General features: G+C 40.2%; 1 protein-coding gene across 12 annotated transcripts in view; it reads right to left on the bottom strand.

The window, feature by feature from the left end:
- The window catches only part of TTC3 (tetratricopeptide repeat domain 3), a 119812-nt gene that overhangs the window by 77955 nt on the left and 24664 nt on the right, over positions 1-17193 (bottom strand). For 11 of the 12 annotated variants that reach the window (XM_019964161.2, XM_019964128.2, XM_019964119.2 and 8 more), the window contains 2 exons: positions 8390-8444; positions 324-486 (listed from right to left, as the gene is read on the bottom strand). In XM_019964161.2, the coding sequence (XP_019819720.2) occupies positions 324-456 (133 nt within the window). In that variant the 5' untranslated portion in view covers positions 457-486; positions 8390-8444. Of the gene's footprint in view, positions 1-323; positions 487-8389; positions 8445-16092; positions 16419-17193 lie in introns of those variants that run through there. The other variant, XM_019964171.2, reaches the window with a different exon arrangement.

Genomic DNA, 17193 nt, shown 5'->3' with positions numbered 1-17193 from the left:
GGAAGAAATTTAAAACTTTGTTTCAAAAGGTTTTCCTTCATTCAAAATTTCAAGAAAGCATATTTTTCTATAGAAGAATAAATAATTTGTTGCTATTTCAAATAAAAAGTACAAATCATTTATTATTACCAACTGGAATATAATACTAACAGAATTCTACATGAATACAAATGAAAAATTTAAGTGAGCTGACCAAGATAACATAAAATATAAGTACAAATCTTCTGAGAACTGATTTATGGTCCTCCATTAATCCAAGAAACCCACCTTTGAAAGTTTTTAAGGGAATTCGACTGTAACCAAAAGAATCTTAGGTGAAATACCTTGCAGGTCTTCTATTTGTTTTTGTAACTTTACATGCTGCTGAATTAGATCCTTGATTCCCTCAGGGTCATTTTTACAGAGTTTTTGAGCTTTTATGTTTGCTTGCAGGGCCCAGTCATATTCCCCCAGCATAGAAAGAGCAGCACAATAACGATAATGACCCTGTTCCAAAAAGATAAATTCATTTTTTTCTCAAAAATATACTTAAAGAAAATTTAATGAAAAAATATTTTGCTTGAAAACTGGTTAGTTACTTGAAATGTTACACTAGGATCTTCTTAATAAAAAATAAATGAAAATGTTAATACCTCTCAGGAAATAAAATTACCTAAATGAGTTAGATGAAAAGCTACGAATAACAATTTTTAACAACTGACTGTAGAGATCAGTGTTTTTGCTTAAGAGATTTTTGTATCCACCCCAAAGATAACAATTCAACCTTTACTGTATGTAAAAGACATTATTTTATGCCAAATAAAGTATAAAAGTAATTCATTATAAATGAATAACTTAATTTTTTTCAAAATGTTTTTAGGCAATAATAGTCTCTAAGTCATTATATTGCCTATATATTTTATTAACTTTAAACTTTTTATTTTGTATTGGGGTATAGCCGACTAACAATGTTGTGGTAGTTTCACGTGAACAGCAAAAGGACTCAGCCATATATATACACGCACCCACATTCTCTACACTTTTGAAATCAAGAGTTTTAGAGCTGGAAGGAACAATCAGCTTGTGCAGTAGTCTTTCGACCCCTGTGAAGAGCATGGGCACAGATAAGGGGTGCATATATTACTCCCATCTTTCTTAATCAGCTTTTAATTATTTTATCTCTAAGTATAGTCCTCGGCTTTAAGAAAAGATCCAAAAACCACTGACTTACTCTTTAATTCCAATGATCAGGTTGTTTCTTTTCTTTTTTTGCTACCGAATCATAGTTCTGGCTGGTCCCTTAATTTATGTGTTTTGGGAAATCAGTATCAAGCTTGAACATTTTAATCCAGAAAGTTAATATTACCAAAACGAGGGCTAATTCAGACAACCCCTCTTTTAGCTACCCCCAAACCAAAGTCCCATTTTAGCTTGATATCTCCATTTAAGAAGTGATTTACAAGTGTGAGAGGCTTGAACTGGCCTAATGCCACATTTATTTAGAGATAAGCCAAAGAACTTGGATCTTAGGACTCCAGGTCCAGAGCTCTTTCCTCTTTAACTACACATTTTACAAAGAACATTCTGATTCTATTAGAAAATATGAAATCAGAAATAAATGATCCTTTTAAGAAAGATGAGTTTTTCACTAAAAGCAGCAAGAAACCACCAGCAGACCTATGTTGACGTAGGTTTGGTGCATACACAATCCCACTTTGCTGCACCAACCCAACCGGAGAGGTCCAGAGCATTTCCTAAGCAGGCTCTTCAGGTTCAGCTCAATGACCCCCAATTCAGCATTTGGTTACACTCTGCTTTTCCTCCAAAGGCAGGAAGATAGATCTCACAGTTATGCTACAAGACCAAAATTCTATCCACTAAGCATAAACCGACCTCAAACTTTATATAGCGGCATTAAAAAAAAAAAAATCACAGCATAGGAAATTATGGGAGATTATAAACCTCACCTACTAAATTTATAGAAAACACTTCATTTCCACCCATCTTCTACTGGGTTCTTTTCCCTAAGCTCTGTAAAACCCAGTGTAACTTCTATCAGATGAGAAGGGAGTTTATTCAGATCTCTGTGCTGAAGTTGTTTGAATGAAGCTTCAATGAAAGGTATCTCAGAAAGTTTCTTGAATCGAACTATGACAGTTTTGCTCTTCTGTGACATTATCTCATTCTCTATCACACACACTGTTTATCTGCCTAGTATCTCTTCCTTCTTACGTGCCATCACGTCACTACTCCACGTAGTAATGCCCACATCTCAACAAGGGCTGGCAGGGAAGAAGTGAAGCTGTGACCCATGAGATTGGCCAACAGATATGTACCATTAACAGTAACTGAACCACAGGTGGGCACATGGCTCAATTAGGATCAGTCTGAGGCACCCCCCAGTTATACTATATAAATACTAACAGAAGCTCTCTTTCCACTAGAAAAGTTACTAGAAACTTTCCACTAGAAACGTTAACAGAACAGTTACTAGGATACCAGTCTGGGGCTCCCACTGTTTCAAAATGAAGCCGAGCACCTATTCTCTAATTGCCGCCTGTGATCAAAATAGATCAAGGATTGGATATACCCTCTTGCTTAAAAGTAAGACAAAGTACATGAAACAAAGGTTTGCTAGACACTGGATATCAGGCAACAGAAGAAAGTGATTGCTGAGAGATGAGAAACACAGAAAGCTCTCTGGTTGTTACCACTTACTGCGGGAGTGTTTCTTAGCCACAGCACAGGTAGACGGAACCCAGGGAGAGACCACAACCTCAGTGAAGACAGGAAAGCCAAGGCAGCACAAGTTCACGGGGCACAGGACCAGAGAGGACAGAGCTGGACAGAGGACTCCAGAGATTTCAGAGGGTCCCCCTTGAGTCTTCAGCTGAGTATCAATCAGTACATGCATGTGCAGCCACTACCCAAGCCAGGTAAAGCACCACTTGAAAAGACTAAAAGGAACAACAGTCAGCACTCATATAGGGCCAGGAGTAATTCCTGTTCCCACCAACCAGAGCGGAAAACATAATTCGTGGGAGTTATTAAGTGCAGTACTCAACAGAGTTTGGTCTCAGTTGTGGAGAAAAAATTAGCCCAAGAACAAACACCACTATGATATCACCCAACAAAGCCTAAAACAATACTCCAAAGAATCTGTTTTCCAAGTAGCTTTACTGCATCTCAAAACAAAACTCAAAAATATTTACAGAAAACAAAAAAATATTAGGACCAAACAAGGTAAAATTCACAATGTCTGGCATCCAATCAAAAATTACTAGGTATGCAAAGAAGGAAAATGTGATCTATAATGAAAAGAAAAATCAATCCATTGAAAACAATCCAGAAATGACACAGATGACAGGATTAGCAGACAAGGACATTAAAACAGCTCTAGATAATATATTTCATACGTTCAAGACACTAAGGAAAAAATAGAATATATTAAGTAAAGACATGAATTATATAAGAAATATTCAAACTGAAATTCTAGAAATGACTGCTACAGCATTCAGATGAAAAATAAATTAGATGGAAATAAAGGCAGATTAGACATAACAGAAGAATTTGTGGACTTGACACAGCAATAAAAATCTAGGTAAAATGGAACAAAGAAAGAAAAGACTAAAAGTGATACAAACAGGGAAGCACCACTGAGAAACATAACGTGTACACAGATCTGGATCCAACCATGCCTGAACTACCATCCAACCATACATGAGCCAATAACTTCCCTCTTCCACTTATGCCAAATCTGAGTTGGTTTTGTCACTCCCAAACGAAGAGAGTCCTAACATACTCCTCAATATTAAAAAGTCCTTGAGGACATTTGTGAGGCTATTGGTTTGTATCCTGTATAAATACACCAAAAGACAATGCACACAGAAATACCAACAAATATTCAGTGACTATACTGTAAAAATTCTCACTCTTTAGGATACAATGATTCAACATCTCTTAAGCCTAAAAGTATGTACAGTAATCATAAATCAACTATACCTCAATGAAAAATAATGAAAAAATATATCATTTAAAAATTAAAATATGTTTAGGACAACTGACATTGTACCAGTTTTCTCTATCTGGAAAAAAGGAAGAAAAATTGGCCCACCCTCACACAGAAATCTACAGACTACCCACCTATACAGGCTTATATCCTAGACTCAATAGACTCAGGTTCATAAATGGACTCTGATAAAAGAATGCACCCTGTACAGTCTACTTTGGTTTTTTAAGTTTAAAATAGCCTTCAATGAGCACTCCTTTTTGGTAAAACAAAATGATAAATGACCTCAATATACAGTTACCAAATTTTCTGAATACTGAAATTTTCTGAATAGTACTAGGGAGTTGTGTTTTTTACCTACACAAGTAACTTTTGCAACTATCAAAAAATTCCCAATTAAAAAAAAAAATAAGGGAACCCACATAAACAGTCAACTGATCTTTGACAAAGAAACAAAGACAATACAATGGAACAAAGACAGTCTTTTCAACAAATGATACTGGAACTGGACATCTACACGCAAAAAAATGAATCCAGACAAAAAATCAACTCAGAATAGATCACAGACCACAAACTCCTAGAGGAGAGCACAGGGGAAAAACTAGATGACACCGGGTATGGTGATGACTTTTTAGATACACCAAAGGCATGATTCATGAAAGAAATAATTGATAAACTGGACTTGATTAAAATGAAAACTTACACTCTGTGAAAGAAACATCAAGAAAATGAGAAGACAAGCTCGGATCTTGCCTTCTGAAGAAGAAAATATTTGCAAAAAATATAGCTGATAAAGGGCTGTTATCCAAAATATACAGAGAACTCTTAAGAAATAAGAAAACAACCAGTTAAAAAATGAGCCAAAGACCTTAACAGACGCCTCATCAAGGAAGATATACAGTGGCAAATAAATATGTGAAAAGATCCTTCACGTCTCATGTCATCAAGGAAATGCAAATTAAAATAATAAGATACCACTACGAATCTATCAGAACAGCCAAAATTCAGGACACTGACAACACTAAATGCTGGGAGGACGTGGAGCAACAAGAACTCCCATTCACTGCCGGTGGAAATGCAAAATGGTATAGCTCCTTTGGAAGACGGTTTGGCAACCATAAGTTTTTTAGTTTTCAAAAAAAGCAACAACAACAACATATTCTTATCATATGATCCAGCAATTGCACTCCTTGGTATTTACCCAAAGGAGCTGAAAATGTATGTCCACACAAAAACCTGCATATAGATGTTTATAGCAGCTTTATTCATAACCACCAAACCTTGGAAACAATCGAGATGTTCTTCAGGAGGTGAATGAACTGTAATATATCCAGACAATGTAATATTTTTCAGTGCTAAAAAGAAATACCTATCAAGCTATGAAAAGACATGGAGGAAACTTAAATGCATATTACTAAGTGAAAGAAGCCAGTCTGAGAAGGCTATACATCATATGTTTCCACCTATATGACATTCTGGAAAAAGTAAAACTATGGGAACAGTAAGGAGACCAATGGTTGCCACAATTTGGGAGGAAGGATGGATAGGCAGATCAGAGGATTTCAGGGCAGTGAAAATACTCTATGAACCACAATGGTGAAACACAGGTCATTATACATTTGTTCAAACCCACAGAAAGTCCACTTAGGGAGTGAACCCTAAGACCAACTATGGACTTTTGGTGATTATGACATGTCCACGTAGGTTCATCGGTTTTCACAGATGGATATCTCTTTTGGGGGATGCCGATAATGGAGGAGACTATGCAAGTGTGGGGCAGGGAATTAACAAAACTTCTCTGGACCTTCCTCTTAATTTTGCTATGAACCTAAAACTGCTCTAAAAAAGTCTTAAAAAAAAAAAGAATGAATATTTTGTTTGATAAGTTAAACCAGGAATAAACATTCTACATAAAGTCTTCAATGTAATTGAGAAAGTTTTGATTTAAGACGTATGAAAGATAGCATACATATATAGCATCTATCTAATGGAAGTTTTGCAAGAATAAACTGGAGAGGAGGCAACATTCAAATGGCTAAGGGTGAAAATATTCCAGAAATGCTGAAAGACATGAATCCTCAGATTTTAGAAACCAAGCTATCCCAAGAATGATAAATTTAAAGAAAATTCCTCCCAGACAATACAATTTATTTGCAATAAAATTGCCAAATGTTAAAGACAATGAGAAGATCCTCAAACACCTAGGAAAAGCAAAGATTATTTACAAAGGAAAAATAGCAGACCTGTCAACACAGGCAAAAAAAAAGAGTCAAAAGAACACAGGCTTAAACATTTGCATTGAATATTATACCCTGCTTAATTACTATTTAATTTTTTTAAAGAAAGTTTTGGTATACTTTTCCTAAGTTGATAATAGACTGAACTAGCAAGTTACCTCTGGAAAATCAGTATCATGGTCTAAGTTTCAGTATTATGAACACTAGCATCCATTCATTCTGTAAGTAAATTTACATAGCACCTGCCAAATGCCAAGTTCAGTGATCAGCAAAGATTATGCTTCAACTACAACAGCAACTCATAATGAAAACGGCAACAAACAGATCACCTTCAAACAGAAGCCTATCTAAAGCTGGATTCTCAGTTCATTTTTGTCTCGTACTTGCAATGACACCTTACAGAAAGTAAGTCACTTTACCCTTCTGGGACTTAATTTCTTAATCTAGAAAATAAGGCATTTAAGAAGTGACTCCAATATCTGGATGCAGAAATTCACCTGGAGAATTTTATAATCCCCAGACTCAGATACACTCCTAGGCTATCTGAATCATAATTTGGGGGCTCTAAAAGTCTATGATTCTATTCATTCTGGTTTAAAAACAAATATGTAAATACTGTTTTTTAAATCTATAATTATTGGTAGCCAATAACTCATTTCAACTCATTCATTCATAAAATATTTACTATGAATGCCTGCTATGTGCTGGGCAGCTTCTCAGGCAGACGATTCAGAAATGAACCAAACAAAAAACCTGTCCTTACGGAGCTCACGTTATTACTAAAGCACACACAAATAAGAACACAACTTAAACAACATACATATATGCAATCATGTTAAACGTTAAGAAGTAAAAAGATAAAGCAGAGAAAAATAAGCAAATGTCTAGGAAGGACCAGGTTTGCTCAGGGCAGGTCACAGAAAAGAGAACTCTCAGTGGAGGAGGAAAGGAAGCAAGGGAGCTCGCTCGGGCTCTGGGCAAGGCAGTCTGATCCTGGCAGAGGGAAGAGCAAGCACGCAGTGGGAGTGGACCTAGTGCGCGTGAGCACAGCGAGGCAGACAGGGCTGACAGAGGGCAAAGGGGAGGCATGGCTAAAGGCACACAGGGGGCTGATCAGAGGGATCACAGTAATAACTTTGACTAAATGAAAATACCACACTGATCCACTGCTTTATTAATGTGTACTCAGGTATTTGCAGTTCTGTGTCATTAATACCATACTGCAGTGACCAAGCTTGCACGTCTCACCACATACACATAGGCAAGAATGTTTGTGGAGTACACGCCCTTGGAATCAATTACAACACAGGCACAGCAGAGCTCTCCAAGGTGGCTGCGACCAACTCACACCCCACAGGCTTACCGAGAGCTCCTGTTAGCAAGCACGCTACCAATACTCGGGACTATCAGTCTCTAACTTTCACCAATTTGAAGAACCCAAACAATATCACTGTTTTTCCCACTTGTGGGGTGTACATGTGGGTATATCTGGAGGTTCTTTATTAGGCTCTCTTGGTTTCTATTTCTTTACAATTTTAATTACTAGGAAGCACAATAGTTTTTTTCCTATCACCCATTCAGGTTTCCTCATCTCTGAAATGCTTATTTCATGGGCCCATTTTCTACTGAGTTTCTTTTTGTTCTTCGCATATTTTGAATGTAAGTCCTATCAAGTTATTTCTGTTCTACATACGACAAACTATCTCCTCCCAGACTATAATTTCATTTATGGTGTCCCAACATTCAAAAAACTTTAAGCTTGAGATAATTATGAGTTTTTTCCTTCTCTGACCTGCATATGTATGTAAAGAAATCCTTTCCCACCTTAAGATTACAAAGCTAGTCTCCAGGCACTCCTTCTGAGTCTTAAGCCTCATTTTCCACAGTCAGGTCCTTAATCCTTCCACAATGTGCGGATGCTGACACCTGAACCACTCAGGTGTGCTCACGAGCTCTAGGGGCAACCTGTCCCTGACAGACATGCTTGGCCCTTACCGCTGGGCTGCGGGTCCTCTCTGATTATGGAACTGAAGGTTCCCCTGCCATGCTGCTGAGCTCCATGTAATTTCATCCAGCACTTTTACTAGGGATTTATATCCTGTAAACAGACTTTTAAAAGTTGTACAGCACTGTTTAGCCAAAGTAAAGCAGGAAAGAAACCTACCTTTGTCCAATTGTTCTTCAGAATGGTAGCTCTCTTTCCATCACCAAGTGCATTTCTAAAGGAAAAGGAAATAAAATAATCAAATTTTTCAAAGGGTATTATATAGTGCTTATCTATTTGTACTTTAATTTTCCATATACAATCTAGTTTTTTAGTCTATATATGTCCATTATAGGAAATTTGGAAAATACAGAAAAGCAAAACAAAGGAAAAAAGTCACCCAGAGTCACAATCACAATTACCCAAGAATAGCTACTTTCAATATTTCTGGAGTGTTTCCTGCACACAACTATCTACATCTCACCTATCCCTAACTTACTATTACTCACATGGAGTTTTTTTGGTACTATGTAGTACTGTCAGCAAGACTTCTGATCTTAGAGAATAAAAGTCCCAGATATTTCACGTAACATACTGGCTAAGCTATAATGGACAGAGCATAAGTTGGGACATGAGGTTAAGTCCAGCGCCATCACCAACTCTCACTGGGGCGGATAGGAAGTAATTAACCTGTTTAGGGTCACTTTCTCATCTTTAAGATGACAATTTTGGTTTTTCCTGTTTTCAGATACTATGCTAAAGCATAGTACACTGTAAACTGTCGAGTACTAAGGTCTAACACCAGGTCTCTCATAGTTTCCTTACAATCAATGGCCTCCTCTGTCCAGCTCAGCCATCCACCACCACCCTCCCTTTACCACTGCTCAAAACTGTTCAGAGCCCAAAATCATTAATTCAGGCATCCCACTCTTTCCCCTGATATCATAGCTCCTTTCATCCTACTTATTCAGCTATTCCTCCTAGCTTCTCAGGGTGCTCACCTCACTGGCTTACCCATTTTCTCTCTTTTTTAAACCTCCTTATTGATCTATCTTAAGATTCGCTGGTTCCTCATTTCATATTCCCATGATGCAGCTGCATACTTCTTTGTCCCTATGTTTACACCTTGCTCTACGGCAAAACCCAATTCTGGACGAGCCCTGCTTCCTGCTTTCTCCAGGACCACATGTAGGGAGCCAAGTACTACCAGAGAAAAAACACGGCAGAGCACACCAGGAGTACTACTTACTCAGGATACTTAGCAGTACTTCCTGAGTACTACTTACTCAGGAAGGCCCAAAGGGGTCTTCAACGGTGTTAACCAACATTCTAGATCAAATTACTCTCTAATTTTGTTAAATGACCATTTCAAATCTTATGTCGTTTCCAGGACTTCCCTGGTGGTCCAGTGGTTAAAACTCTGCACTTCCAATGCAGGGGGGCATGGGTTTGATGCCTCGTCAGAGAACTGAGACCCCGTATGCCTCGCAGAGTGGTCAAAAGAAAAAAAAAAACTTGGGTCCTTTCCTGCCAACTCCCTTTCAGCCGATGAGCTTTGCTCCTATTTCAATGAGTAAACTGAACATATCAAAGAGAACTCTCTCAATCTAGCCCTAACTTTTCTCCCTTACAATGAAAGTTTCTTCCTCCTCCTGTGGCTGACTCCTCCACTTGTGCCATGTAACTACCCATTCTTACAGTATCAATCATCCCTTCTCTCTCCTGTAAAATCACACATTCCATTTCAGGAATTTACCCTATCAGTATGTTTTATTGTGGTAAAACACACATAATTTACCCCATGAATCATTTCAAATGTAAAATTCAGCGGTATGAAGTACATTCATGTTGTCATGCAACTTCCTACTGACTTTTAATCTGCTCAGATTGCTCATCTTTTAAAAAGCAAGTAAAAATAAATAAATGTCTCAAACCCTAAGCAAACACTATTGGCAATTTACCCAGCAGCTAACCTCCTCTTCTGACTGCTAGACACGTGTTGTGAGGGTCCACCTCCAAGACTTAGAGATAATTTCTAGTAAGTTTAAGCCAATCATCGCAAACCTACTCTGCACTGAGTGGTCTAGGGATACACAGTTCAGGTGTGACCCAGAACTGAGGGGACAGCTCACTCTTAAAGACCGATTACAAAGACCACCAAAAAACAAACAAAAGGATTACAAAGAATAAAACTAGGTAACTTATTCTACCAAACATCAATACCTATTAAAAGACCATATACACATTTTTTTAAAGATAAAATTCGAAAGCTATCTAAAGATAGACGGCCTGACAAACACAAGAGGATACAGAAATCAGAAACAGACCCTTACAGATCCTGATACAGTCCCCCGATCTGCATGACAAAGCTAACGCTGCAGTGCACAGAGAAAACACGCTCGGAAAAGATGGGGCTGGGTCGGCTGAGGGGTCTCTTCCATATCCCTGCAGTGGTGCAGAGCCTGCTACGCAGAGATGCTGATGCATTCTTTATACGTTCAAACACTGAGTGAACGAATGCGTGAGTAAATGTGTCTTCCATATACACGTCGGAGGCAGAGCAGAGGCAGCAGCACAAAAAAGTTGGAGGGTTGGGGGGGAGGCCTGCAAGCAAATGGAGAAGCCAAAAGTCCTCCTCCTCCTCTATCATCCACCCACCCACCCACTTCTTGAGCACTTGCTACATATGGGCATACGGGCACCGTGTTATGGACACAGTGTAGACAAACTGGACACAGCCCCGCCCTCTTGGGGCTAATATCCCAGTGGGAGACAGATAATATGGAAATAAAAAACAAGTGATTTCCAAGCCATATGAAAGCTAATGAGGTGGAGAGAGTCGATTATCAGGAAAAAGGGTCAGGGCAGGCTTCTAGGAGGAGGTGATATTTGTGCTGAAACTCTAATAAAGGGAGGGAGGGAACCCTGTGATGCTGGGAAAAAGTGTCCCAGGTAGAGAGAACAGAGCGTGCACAGAGTCTGGGGGACAGAGAGTGGACATCCCGGAGGTAGAGAGGAGGGGCAGGGAGAGCAAGGGTTCCTGAGTCAGAGGCCGAGGGCCTGTGAGGGCTGGAGGACAGGGCAGAGGCCTATGGTCTCCAGCACAGGAAAGAGACACCAAGGGGCTGTCTCAGCAGAGCTGCTCTGGAGGCCTCAGGGCAGAGGTGAAGCTGGGGGAGAGGATCAGACCAGGGGAGGGCTCCCAAACAGGGGCCCAAGAAGCAAGGAGAGGCAGGGCTGAGGGGGGTTGGCTATGCTGGGAAGCAGTCTGAGCTTGCAGGGAAGACCAGGTTCTGGGTGACCTCAAGAGGAGCACGACTAGGGAGCAGCAAGAAGCAGTCTGAGCTCCACTCACAGGCTCCACAAGAAGGCGAGGGTGGGTGCAACGAGGCACCCTACTCTGGCCATGTCCCTCAGAGGCAGGGGGAGCCCCCCTCTCTTGCCCTGGGAATAGCAGCTCCACCAAGGCTGGCCCTGGAGTGGGGGAGGGGGGTGATCCTGGGCCCAAAAACAAAGGCCAGAAGAAAAAAATAATAGGGCTGGGTCAACTGGACATTCACATGAACCTTGACCCCTACCTCATACAAAAAAACACCTCCAGACGGATCATGGCATATCTCAGTCGAGTCCGACTCTCTGCCACCCCATGGACTGTAGCCCACCAGGCTCCTCTGTCCATGGATTCCCAGCAAGAATACTGGAGTGGGTTGCCATGCCTTTCTCCAGGGATCTTTCCAACCAAGAGATCAAACCTGTGTCTTATGTCTCCTGCATTGGCAGGTGGGTTCTGTACCACTAGCGCCACCTGGGGTTCCCCAGATGGACAGGAGATTTAAATACCAATAATTGGTCAAGCTTTTAGAAAACAAAGAATATTTTGCAGAGTAGGCAAAGATTATAATCAGAACACAAAAAGTGCTTACCATAAAGGAAAAAAATTGATAAATTGTAGTACATTAAAATTACTACTTGCATTCATGGGAAGAAAGCAAAAAAGGCAAGCCACAGAGCATGAGAAGGCATTTGTAATATTCATATTTTGACCAATGACTCCTATCCAGAATATTTTTTAAAAACCTACTAATAAAACATTCAACTCAAAAGAGAAAAATAAAAAAGACTCAACACAGGCACTTCACAAAAGATATCTGAGTAGTCAATAAGCATATGATAAACAAACGCTCAACTTAAACCTCCTAAATTAAGGAAATGCAAATTAAAATCACAGCATCATATCACCACACACTCAGCAGAATGTCTAAATGAAATGACACAAAATAATAAGTGTTAGTGAGGACGTGGAACTGAAACTCTCATGTGCTGCTGGCAGGAGTGTAAAATGATGCAACCAGGGTGCAAATTATGTGCACAGCTGAGCATAAGCACACGCTCCTGTCCCAGCAATGCCACTCCTTTATTACATACTTAACAGAAATGAAGACATGTTCACAATGACACTATCTGTAAAAGTACTAGAAACCCCCAAATGCCCATCAACAATAGAATGGATAAAACGTGGTATATTCATGCAATAGATGAACACTTCACAACTACATGCAACAACATGGGTCTCAAACACAATGCTGAAAACCAGACATAAAGAGCACGGATCACATGATTCTGTTTATATTGCACAAAGCAGGCAAAACTAACCTATGGTGTCAGAAGTCAGGACAGGAGTTATCCTGGGGGAGGAAGTGGGCAGTGACTGAGGGGGAACAAGGGTGACTTCCGGGGTACTGGGGTTGTGATCTGGATGCTGGGTATGGTTATTTGCATCTGAAAAATTCAACCTGCACACTTATGAACTGTACACTTCTCAATATGTGTATTACAGTTTTTCTTTTGCGTAGTACAAGAGTCACCCTTCTGCGGGAGGGTGTAATGTCCAATGTGGTATTTGAATTACAGAAGCCCTCCTGCCATCCTGAGGGGGTGGGCAGTCTGAGGTCCAAGTCACACGGTGGGGCTGGAAAAAAACCACTAGGTCTTTGATGGCATTGTCGAGTCACTACATACACAACCCTAGGACCGTCTTCTGGAACTCTTGGATCAAGTAAGTTTTCTTCCCCATTTAAACCAGCTGAATTAAGAGATCTCTATTATTTGCAGCCAAAATCACCTGAATACAATGGCAAAACTCTCCCATCCTCTCTGCCTGAATGCCTTCACCAGCTGCCTGTGCTGGCTGCCTCCATCTCCTCATCCTCACTTCTGAGCCCACTCAGGCCTGGCATCTGTGCCAAGCTTCCCGCTGACAGCTCTCCCTAGGGACTAGAAGGTGTCCATAGAACTAAACCCAAGTTCCAAAGGGCTTCCCAGCAACAGGCCCTGTTGGCCACTCTCTCACTCGCTTCCAGGATCCTACACTGACTCTCCTCCTAGCTCTCTGGCGAACCTCGTAGGAGTCTCCTGTGCAGCTTCATCCTTCTCTCATCGGCCACTTTCTCTGTCCCACAAAGCTCAGTCCCAGCTCCCCTTCTAATGTCAGCCCACACTCTCTCTAGACCAGTGGGCAGTCCTGGCTGCACATTAGTAGTACCTGGGGGGCTTCTAAAAAAGCCCGATGCCCAATTAAATGAGAACTTGGAGGGGTAACTGGGGTGGATTTCTTCAAAGCTCGAGTGATTTCAATGTGCAGTAATAGTTCTGGACTTGGGAGGGGAAGGAGATGCTATTAACTGACTTTCTCAAACCACAACACCTACGTACGTGAGAACTTTGAATGCCCAGAAGAGTTATCATCTTTCCCCCTTATGGCAAATCGTCACTTTCAGGGCCTGACCAGATCACAAAGAAGTAACATTTTTAGTCCCCAAGTTTCTCGATCTCACAATGAAGCAACAAAAGCAGGATTCAGATGGAATGGTCAGTTACTGTCAAATATGCAGTGACTATTAATCACACATACATTTTAAATCAAAAGTTAGTGTCTGGAAGTAAAATTACGTATGTTCTTTCATCCAAGTAAAATAAATTCTTGTTAGGAATTTATCCTATATATCTATGTATACTTGAATCGGAGTGTTAAACATAAAAGGATATTACATAGTTTTAGCTAACTTTTTAAACTGGAAATAAGCTATGTTCTAATACAAACTAATGCACAGTAAAACACTATGCAGCCATGAATAAAAACTGGGGTAGATGTCAGTATTCACTGATGTGCAACAACTCCAACATTTAAATATTAAAAGAAGCAAGATGTACAACAGAGTGTATAATATGCTCTTATCCATGTTAAAACAAAAGACACATACATTATACTGAACCAAATGAAAATGCCTTATTCTGACTTATAAAAATGGCAACTTCATCTGGTTCAAAGTAGTAAGTGTTCATAAAGGCATAAAATATTACTGAAATGCCTAAGGATCTGAAGAAAGGGATTAGGGCAGGGGTCTCAGGTGGGCAAGAGTTTTCAGTTTATCCTTTTGTTCTCTTTTAATTTTTTATGATGTGCATTTGTTACTGTGTTTTAAAAAGGGGTGGACCTCAAATAAGACTGATAAAGTAACTATTTCGTTCAAAAGCAAATTCAGCATTTTTTTTTTAAGCAAAATAGAGATCATACAAGTAAGAGAACCGAGTGAGGAATAATTCATCAACCAATACACTAAAAACGCCCCACATACACTAAGATTTTTGAAAATTCTCACAAAAACATACAATTTACTTGATTTACACCTCACACACATGTGTTCAGAAACACACACACAATCATTTAAAATCTAGCTGCCTCATATTATTCACAAGTTGGGAGCTAATAGAAGGGAATACCATCTAAGTGTAGTTAAATACCAAAGGATCAGAGTAAACACCAAGTTTTAAAATTCTATACTCTTCCCAAGTAAATTTAAAATATCCAAGACTAAGCTTTCCCCTTTTCCAATTACATTTCCTATTACACAGTTTATTCCATCCCACCAAAGAATTCAAATTTCCACACGCGAGTCCCACTGAGAATGAATTAAACAGTAACCCTAATCATCTACCTTGTATAACTATTGCAACCACAGAGGCTATAGATGCCTGATTGCTTTTTCTAGATTCTGTTCTAATCTGAAAATTTCAAATTACCTCAATTAAAAGCATCACTCTAAGATGCCCTCGACCTCTCAAATTCTATTTAAAACGGGGACTTATAGAAGACCGGAAGATAACGGACATCTCATCCCAGCCAGGCACTCTGGGATGCACCGCCCACAGGCGCAGCGTGAAAGGCTGGCAGGGAGCACAAGCCTGCCCTCCCCTCCCTCACCCCAGCCCCGTCCCGGGTTTCCTGGAGCGGCACACCTCTGGAGAATGGTAAGGGTTCTGACTGGCTCTTGGCCTCACCTGTATCCACCCAAAGGTGGTCAGATTTAGAAACTGACTACGTGGCATTAAAACCTCCGCCACCACGCTGACCATTTCTGAGTGAAACATTTTCCCCACAAATACCTCACCTCAGGCTCCCAGCCAAACCGGCCTTAAAATATTTGTATTTCTCCCCTTTCAAGATTATTTTTCACTTACTTTATCCTAATGCTTGGTGTTTCATCTTATGTGCATTGTTAATTACACTTTGTATCAAATATATGTAACAGTACAGAGAATAACATTAACATAATCAATACCCATGTACCAGCTTAGCAAGACCTTAACATTTTGCCATATTTACTTCAGATCTTCTTGCCAGGTTTGTCACAGGTGACATCCATTGTGAACCATCTTTCCCAGCTCCAATCCATTGTCCTCCCTCCCTCCCCAGAGACAGCCACTCCATTGGTATTTTAACATGCCCGTGCACTTCAAAGTCACTGTTAATACATACTATGCATTAATTATGCATATGCATATCATTTTGCACATTTCAAAACATCACATAAATGGCATCATACCGTACAAATCATTCTGCAACTTGCTTTTTCACTCAACACTGCATTCATTTTAACTGCTGCACAGCATTCCATTGTATGAATATACCATAATTCATTTTATCCATTCCCTATAGATGGACTTTTAGGTGGTTTCCATTTCTTTACTCTTAACCATAACGCTCTAATGAAGGCTTGCACACATCTTCTCGGGTAGCCCAGAAGCGGGCAGGAGAGTACACGTCTTCACCTTGCCACACGGCTCTCCACAGTGACTGCACCGATTTACACATTTCTCCGGCCGAGTATGAAAGTTTCCTTTGTTCCACGTCCTCTTAAACACTTGGTGCTATGAGGTTTTAAAATGTTTGCCAATCTAATGGGTACGAAAGAGAGACTCACAGTTTTTAATCTGCATGTCCTGTAAGGATAATCATGTTTATTGACTATTTAGATCATTAATTTTTTTCAACTTTCACATTGCTGTTTGAGCCTATCATCACCTGTGCATGGTGATTAATCGTAGAGACTGTGCATCCACCTGGGTTCACACCCACCCAGTGAGTATCTGAGGACACTGCTTAACCGCCCGGGCCTCAGGTTCCTCATCAAGAAAGACCCAGCAGCACCTATCTCACAGGGCTGGGAGGCTTTTATGAGTTAATACAGGAAAAGCACTCAAAACAGTGCCAGGGAGGCTATATGCTTCACCCTCAGCTGCTCAGCCAGACTCCCATGACAGATCTACCAGCCCTCAGAGACGAGGGCTTCAACACCTCTCAACCCTGATAACTCAGCTAAATGGCATGGGTCCTCCTAGGTCAAGGACACATCTGAATCGCTGGCAGTGTGTTCTTTTCTGAAGTCATATCATCTACTCACTTGATAAGGAGTTACGTGCACTGCAGGTTCAGGAAACATTATCCCTCCATTACTGAGCAAGTCATGTAAATAGTGAATGAGGTGGCAAACACCAGTAAAACCAGGGTGGCATCATGCTTCTGACATTAAACAAGCATCCAGCACATACTGGTGATTGCCTAACAAGGAAATGGTGCTGACCTGCCTCTACAGGAAACTGCTATGGTGTTGACCCACAAAGCTAGACCGTCAGCTGGGAGGTAC

Source organism: Bos indicus, chromosome 1 (assembly GCF_029378745.1).
Source record: "Bos indicus isolate NIAB-ARS_2022 breed Sahiwal x Tharparkar chromosome 1, NIAB-ARS_B.indTharparkar_mat_pri_1.0, whole genome shotgun sequence".
Classification (NCBI taxonomy): domain Eukaryota; kingdom Metazoa; phylum Chordata; class Mammalia; order Artiodactyla; family Bovidae; genus Bos; species Bos indicus.
Note: the sequence above shows the minus strand (reverse complement) of the source record. Positions and strands in the feature narration are given on the sequence as shown.